The sequence below is a fragment of the Saccostrea cucullata genome, unplaced genomic scaffold (genome assembly GCF_032062105.1).
Source record: "Saccostrea cucullata isolate Sc308-1 unplaced genomic scaffold, CSIRO_AGI_Scuc_v1 ctg11119, whole genome shotgun sequence".
NCBI lineage: Eukaryota > Metazoa > Mollusca > Bivalvia > Ostreida > Ostreidae > Saccostrea > Saccostrea cuccullata.
The window spans coordinates 1-7,924 of NW_026923375.1; the positions used below are offsets into that span (position 1 = coordinate 1).

General features: G+C 33.7%; 1 protein-coding gene across 1 annotated transcript; it reads right to left on the reverse strand.

The window, feature by feature from the left end:
• Window positions 1-702: 702 nt before the first annotated feature.
• Window positions 703-7,701, reverse strand: LOC134263874 (IgGFc-binding protein-like). The gene is made up of 3 exons (XM_062746236.1): window positions 7,530-7,701; window positions 7,226-7,336; window positions 703-2,077 (listed from the first exon to the last, which is right to left on the reverse strand). The coding sequence occupies exons 1-3, from the start codon at window positions 7,579-7,581 to the stop codon at window positions 798-800; spliced, it is 1,443 nt and encodes a 480-aa protein (XP_062602220.1). The 5' UTR covers window positions 7,582-7,701; the 3' UTR covers window positions 703-797.
• Between the last annotated feature and the right edge of the window lie 223 nt (window positions 7,702-7,924).

Genomic DNA, 7,924 nt, shown 5'->3' on the forward strand with positions numbered 1-7,924 from the left:
TAGTTTTTTTGTTCAGTAGTGGCGCATGTCATGGTAGTTAATGCAACAATGAAGTATGATACAAATTAAACGAATTTTGATATACACTAGTTACTAGTTATTTCACTTTTGAAAAAGATGCCTTGACAACTTTACAGTATTGATGAGTTGAAAGTGTATACTTAATGCTTGTCGGGTGGTTGAAATGTTCGATAAAAATTATTAATAGAAAATAAACATAAAATGTTATTTCTTTTGCCTAAATAAGGACATACCTGTCTTGTAAATAGAGTCAACTACGTAACTGAATCTATATTTAGACATAACTCTTCAAGCGTGGTGGGTATTTAAATGTCCTTCTCGATATAGGGAATAATCACGGGTTTCTGCAACACCCTCTTTCCTTACATAAAATAGCAGTACTCACAACATTGATTATTTCATAACTTCTGTTCTACTTGGAATTTTTTCACCAAGTAAAGTTTTTTATATTTCTTAATGTCTCCATGTTTGTGCTAGAATATATTTAACTGAAAATATTTCACCTAAAATTTATACCTGAACCCCCTACCTTTACATACAAATGCCCCTAACACAATTACCCAATTACCATGACCACCAGAAAGGTTTTCTTTTCAATATAAATTCTGTACATCCGTAGATGTGAATGTTTAAATGTCAAAGTAAACTGTATAAGTCAGTGCTTCTGGTAAAAGTCCAATGTTTAATGAATTAAAAACAAAATAAAAAAGGAGTGTACACATCAATATATACTCATTTCAGTCGATAGAAAAATGTCGGAGGGGAGACAAATTGAATTATTGATGAGAGGGAACACACACGTCAGGCAAAACTGCTTTTCCTGCAAATCCATGTCCATCGTGCTTTCTATGACCATACACGATTAACCCGAACGCCGCTGTGTCTGTAGATTCAACTCTTAAAAGACCGCCGTTTACTTGTAAAACAAGCACGACAAAGTTCATTTTCCTAAATGGCACGGTTGTATAGAATTTTCTGTCATTCAAGTAATGGATGATTTTCGTTTCGTTTAAGATCAAGTTGTAAAGTGATTTTTCCTCAATTATTATAGTGACGTAATTTTCTTTGAAGTTTTCAGGAACCATCACGAGATATTTATCTGTATACTGACGAAATCCCGGTACAGTTATCATATAAGGGCCATCCGTGTCGTTAGACCCAGTGGCAAATGTGGTTACCAAAACCGCCTTCTCTGAATCTATGACAACAATATCTTTATCCGAAAATGTTATTTCAAAAAAACCTCTCGGTTGAAGTATTTTCTCCGTTTGTTTATTTCCAATCTTATATGTAAGGCGGGTTTGGAAAGGAGACACAATTTTGAGGACTGTACCCATCTTTTTAAAACTAGGTGGTACAATATACATTTTATCCAGTCTGTCAATTGGTGGAAGTTGTTCATCAAGCTTACTGCAATATCCAAAATCAGTGCTGTTTTCAAAAGGTACTTTATGGCAGAAACTTCCTGAAAATACTGCTACAGGAGATGTTGAATCAATAAAGGTACCTGATAAATCGACGATGTGGTATATTTCATATGTTTCAAGCTCATTTAAAACGAGAAGCATTATGCTGCCATTTTGGTACGTTATTCCATCTATTGTCGTAGGCAAATCGGGATCAAAATGAAAGTGAATTTTGATTATAGTACCGTTCCTTGGAGAGGCAATTGCAAATTGTGGACCTAGTGTTTTGTTAAACGCTCTGGGTGTGGAAATGACATACGAATTTGATGTTGATTTTATTGGCAAAATTCCAGTGCTATCAGAAGATGTGATAAAATTGTCAATGATGATAACGGACACATCCTTAGTTGTCTCGATCAACAGTGCTTTTTCTTCGATTTTGAAATCTGAAAGTGCTACCGCACTTATAACGTTAATTTCTATCAGATTTCTTGTTGGTGTAACAACGTCTTTGATCAGCTGTGTAGAAAACTTCGAAATTAATTTTAACTCAAAATCTTCATCCGATAAAATATATATGGTCTTAGGTTGGTTAACTGCTTCCTCATGATTGTCTGTAAAACAGATCAAAAACTGGCGTCCTTGAATTCCTGTGAAATGATAAAAATGTTAAATACGTCAACATACTTTTAACAAGATGTGTTTGTGAAACACTATGCCCCCGATGGTAACACAATTCTGGAGTGGGACATAGACTGAAGTGATATACACTTAACCCTTGACAGCGCAATAGTTATGGGCTAGGTTAAAGTTGAAACCAAAAACAATACACCATCGGAATCCCCAAGATCTCAGTCCTGACTACCCGTCCAATTTCGGCGCTTTTTTTCCACAAAATTACCCTATTACGCCACTTAATATTAATTTTACGTTTTTGATATTTTGGTTTAAAATCCATTATGAAGGTCTTAATTTAGAGTTAAAGTACGACCTTTCTGAAATGAAATGAGAAGTTCTAATAAAAGTAATTAATATAGGACCATTTCGATAACATACAAAATAAACCGTAGAAGTGGAAATTTTAGCGAGACGAAAATTTAGCGATTTATCCTTAAAACTGGTTATTTTAGCGAGATGTTATTTTAGCGATTCTAAAATGCACATTAAAAACTATTACAAATAAAAAGAAATTATTAATTTTTAACGATATTTAATTTTAGCGATCTCAGAACCCTTGCTAATAATGTCAAAATTAAATCCTCGCTGAACCAGAAGTCTCGGTCGAGCCTGAAGCTCTACTGGTTTGTACTTATAGCAAAGGAAGAGAAAAGCAGTTGGGTATTGAAACTTCAAAACAGCAATAAATAGATTAATGATCCTTGATTAAGTCTCTTTATGTTCTTAGTGTAATCTACTTGCATGCCACATTATATTATAATCAGACTAAAACTGGATTTGATTACCGTACATGTATATACTCGGCTATAAGTCGGTCCGCCTATAACTCGGTTGTATTTTTTTAGGTTATTTGGCAAGGATTTGCCATTGACCCGCTTACAAGTCGGTACAACTCTTTGCCAGAATCAGATGACTATTTCTAATAAATGCATTGATGTTTTACCCTGTTTTCAAAGAATATTTTTGGAAATGAAGCCAATATTTAAGTTTTAATATAAAAAAATAAATAAGGCACTCTTAAGATTAAAATATAAAATAATTAAATACATGTATATAAATAACATGTTATTTAATATGTATTATCTTATAATACATAAATGATACAATACATCCTTACTTATTTCAACAATAGCTGTTCAAAATGTTTTTGTAATACTACGATTCGCCATCCAGAAAAATATCTGTCTTTTATGACTCGCCTATAAGTCAGATATAGACTTTTGGACTAAAATTTAACTCCCAAAAATACCGACTTACAGGCATTTTGAGAGTAAAGAGTATTTAACAGAAATTTCTATTTTATGATACCACGGCAATAATGTTCATAGAAGTCATAAACCGATATGCAGAGTCGTGCATCTTAGTGTAGTCTACTTGTGTGCCAAGTTCTTTTGAAATCAGACCAAAACTGTAGGAGAGGTAGCATTTTGAAGGAATTTCACAGAAATTTCATTTTTTTAGTAACCACGGCAACACCGTTCATCAAAATCAAAAACCGATACACAGAATTATTTATCTTAGTGTATTCTACTTTCATGCCAAGTTATTTTGAAATCAGACCAAAACTGAAGGAGGAGTAACATTTTGAAAAATTGTTTACAGACAGACAGACGGACGCCGAACGCATTACTATCGCATAAGCTCTTCTTGTCTCTGACCAGTAGCGCTAAAAATTCTACTTACGGTGCCTAGTTATTACATGTAAACTATAGCTAGTATGGAGAAGATTCGGAAGAACACGAGGAGGCACTACTTACGTTAACTATTAAATGATATTGCAATAATTACAGTCATTTCTTTCCCCAACTTAGTTTATTATCGGCCTCAGCCGATCTATTTGTGGTTGTGTTAGAAAGTGCACATGGGAAAATGATACGTTATTTTTCCTTAAATGATAACGAATAAAATCATGAGTAAAATATTTTTAGGTCACCTGAGTAAACTCAGGTGACCTATTGCTATCTGTTGTCGTCCGTCGTCTGTCGTGCGTTAACATTTGAACATTTTCAGCTTCTTCTCTGCAACCACTGAACCAATTTCAACCAAATTTGGCACATAGCATCTATGGGTGAAGAGGAAAAAAAAGTGTGAATTTCATGATCCCTGCCCCCCTGGGGTCTGAGGGGTGGGGCAAAAACCACTAAAATTAATGCAATCTTTAAAAACCTTCTTCTTTACTCCTGGACATCAAGCAGTCAAACTGTTTGCATAATTGTAACCAGCAATGAGTCCTCTACCAAATTGTGAAATTCATGACCCTGGGGTCAGGGGTTCTAGTGCTAGGGCGGGGCTAAATAGGTAGGTAGTGAAAATGCATTATTTCTTTGAAAATCTTCTTCTCTGCTCCTGGGTATTAAATAAACTAACTAAGTACATAGTTATGATGAGCAAGAGTGCCTCTACCAAAATTGTGAATTTTATGGCCCCAGGGTCAGGGGTTCTTGTTTTAGGGTGGGGCTCTAATGATTATATAGTGAAATGCATGAATTCTTTGAATATCTTATCCTTTGCTCCTGGTTAATATACTAATAATCTAATTACATATTTAAGGCCAGGATTTATTTTATTTTCAGTTTTACAAACCGTCCACTCAAGGTATTGAATTTTCAGAAAAAAATAAAACATTTTTTTTCTTTCCGATGTCAAATTTGAGTCGGGATCGAGATTTGAAATTTACGAACTCGCACTTCCGGTTTTAAGATGAAACGGCGGGTAAATAAAGCTAGATCTGAGAAGTGTTTAGTGTAAAATTCATCGATACGAGTGCCATTCAAAACGTTTCAACCGTTCAAAGGACAAATGAAATGCTGACGACTTTGTTGAACAATGACATGCTGGTGAGATAATTATGTATTCGTTTCAAAAGTATCTGTAAATTATTTTCCTCCCCCAGGTTTTAAACTGCCCGTGGTAGCTATTGCATATTGCCAGCGACATTGTTTAGGTCTCTGTTATAGCTTACAGTCTAAGCATCATTCTTCAGAAAAGGGTTGCTTATGCATCAGATGTAATGAATAAAACTATGGGAGAAGTTAAGCCCATTTAAGGAAGAAATAAACAATAACCTGAAGAGATAAAAAAAAAATCAACTATTAAAAGGCAAGAATATACAAATATATACAGGCATGTAGTATCATTTGTATCAGCCAGAAAAATTATTTCACACTTAATTGAAAAAATGTTCACCCTACTCCCCAATACTTCCTGTCTGTTTTATGATAGGAATTATAATTTTAGGCATCAAGTAAATTTTAGAACAATGTCTACACATTCAACTAACACATATTTAAAAAAATGAAGATATATTGAAAGACTCTTAAAGAATTGATTTTTTTAAAATATATTTTGACCAACATCACAAAATTTATATAAGTGGCCCAAACTGGCAGATGATGAAATAAACAATTAAATGTTCTACTTTCCTATTTGTAAGCATTATGTGTCCAGTGGTAAGGGGCCTATTAGAATAGCATAAAAAAGAATGTACAAATGTTAATAATTGATTTATCAATTTTTTTTATTTCTTTCTCCTTCAGGACTTTTTTATTCTCATGTTCATAACTAAACCTAAACATAAAAAAAAATGCTGGCCTTATAATGAAGAAAGGGGTCTCTTTCAAAATAGATAATTTCAGGGCTGCTGGGTCAGGGGTACCAGGGGGGTACTTTGACTAAAAATAAATTAATGCTTTGAAATCTGCCCTTTGATAAGCAATGGTGCCTCCTTCAAAATTTGTGAAATCATGGCTTTTGGATTAAAACATGAACCAAATACAATCGCTGGAAAGTTGTTACTTGATACTCAGGTGACCTATAAGGCCCGTGGGCCTCTTGTTTTAAAACCTGCTTAAAACTTATTATTAATTGTTCTTATGTTTCAATTTCATTATAATTTCTTTTCAGATAATTGATAATTTAAGGTACCGGTATATGAAAAGAGTTACAATAGATGCTCCCCGGCTTGGGAGTATGTAAGATATGAAAGGAAATCGTCAAGATTTCCCGGATAATAATGACGTGGTAAAAGGGCATGGTTGATAAAATTTAAATATTGAAAAGTTGTTCAACTAGTAAAATATTTTTTTTTAATACGCTACAGCTGCGAATGACACAAAGATAATTTTCCCCTACATTTTGAACGGCGCCTTGCAGCATAGTCTACTCTGCAAAAAAAACATGAGTATTATCACGTTACAAAGATTCATGGTATCAGCACGTGCATGGTTCATTTTGAGATCCCTACATCTTCTTGTTGATAACAATAAATTCTTTGCATTTATCATTGACTTTATTACATCGATGAGTCCATTTGATAAGCAAATGCACTAAAATTTCAATTTTTAATCTTTAAAATATTATTTATTTTACACTTAGAAGAAATGATCACTATTTCAGCTTTGAATAGCTCGTGCTTTATTTGCATGGGTGCTTTTAAAATTATTAAAGTACTGTTTGAAATGCTAAATTTTGTTTGCGGCCGATTTGATGCTTTGCATCAATTTAACTTGTTTTAACATTGCTTAGAACAAGATGGAGAAATGTGAGTGTTAAAATGATAAATTTAGTGTTATGTAAGATTTGTGAAAACATTCAAACGCAAGCCCCTCTATTAAGTGATTTAATACAAACTGACCAAATGTTTCATTAAGGGTGTACGGTTGAAATGAGTTTGATACAGGAAACTGGTATTTTACAACAAATGTTTACCAATAGATGGTTCGAAAAAGAAAAGTTTTGTCAGATTTGTTTAGTATAAATGTACAATTTCGGTTGTTTTGAAAGAAAAAGTATTGTAGTAAAACAACAGCATAGGAAATTGATCACGCTTTCATGGCTTTTACCTCTGAAATCCCATCAAATATTTACTGAAATTACACCATTGCAATGAAAAGGGTAGGCAGGTCTGGGATCTGTCAATCCCGGGGCTTAAGAGGCTTTTGAAGAAATCAAAATAAATTTAAACCATTATGATATTCGTTAAAGTTAAAGTTGACAAAAGACAGACAGATGGGACGAAAACAATAAGCCCCTGGAACCCACATGATCTTTCGATCCCGGGGTATAAGAGGCTTTTGAAGAAATTCAAATAAATTCAAACAATTCCTAGAAGTATCAGGTACCTGTTTTTCCCGCAGTAGTGTAATTCATTCCTTTAATGGGATCATTCGGGCAAACCGCAGTTTTCTGGTTCTGCCCATGAGTTTCTGCATTAGGACCGATCTTGATGGCATCTGTAATTGAATGATCTAATTCTTAAAAAGATTGGCGTTTGTAAAAAGAAAAAAACCCAACCAGATTCCAGTGTTTGTTCGAGTAATTCTTTATGTAGAGTGCAACAATTGATTTTGAAAAACGGTGTAATTTATATTAATATGCAAAGAACTTTCAATGCATCAAAAAAGGAATTTAGATAAAGATATTTACTGTCATTTTCATCTCTACTTTTATTTCTTTCCTGTAGATATAACACAGTCATCGTTGTACAGGCGATGACTAAAACAAGGACGAAGAAGATGACAGGTGAAATCACACAAATCCTCGAAGTATTCGTCCGTTTTGCTTTTCTGCATGTATGCTCTTCAATATCTCCAATGGAATTCAAGTGAGTAGTCTTCAAAAAACACGTCGTATTAGTCAGAAATATCATACAGAAAACTTATTTTATCTTAAAATTATTGAAACTCTGAATTTCATGCATCTCAATGAAACATTCAGAGTAGAAACGTGAAAAAGCAAAACCAACTCATTGGTATTGTCAGTCCGTGCTTTATGATGTATGAAGATTTTAAAAATGGGGCACAAACTGGTAAAACGAGAAC

What these genes read in the sequence shown, in the direction of transcription:
- LOC134263874 (XM_062746236.1), bottom strand. Translation starts at nt 7,581, where the DNA reads ATGACTGTGTTATATCTACAGGAAAGAAATAAAAGTAGAGATGAAAAT. An exon ending in AAGTAGAGATGAAAATGACA is followed by an intron (nt 7,337 to 7,529) that starts GTAAATATCTTT and finishes ATTCAATTACAG; the next exon opens with ATGCCATCAAGATCGGTCCT. An exon ending in CACTACTGCGGGAAAAACAG is followed by an intron (nt 2,078 to 7,225) that starts GTACCTGATACT and finishes ATCATTTCACAG; the next exon opens with GAATTCAAGGACGCCAGTTT.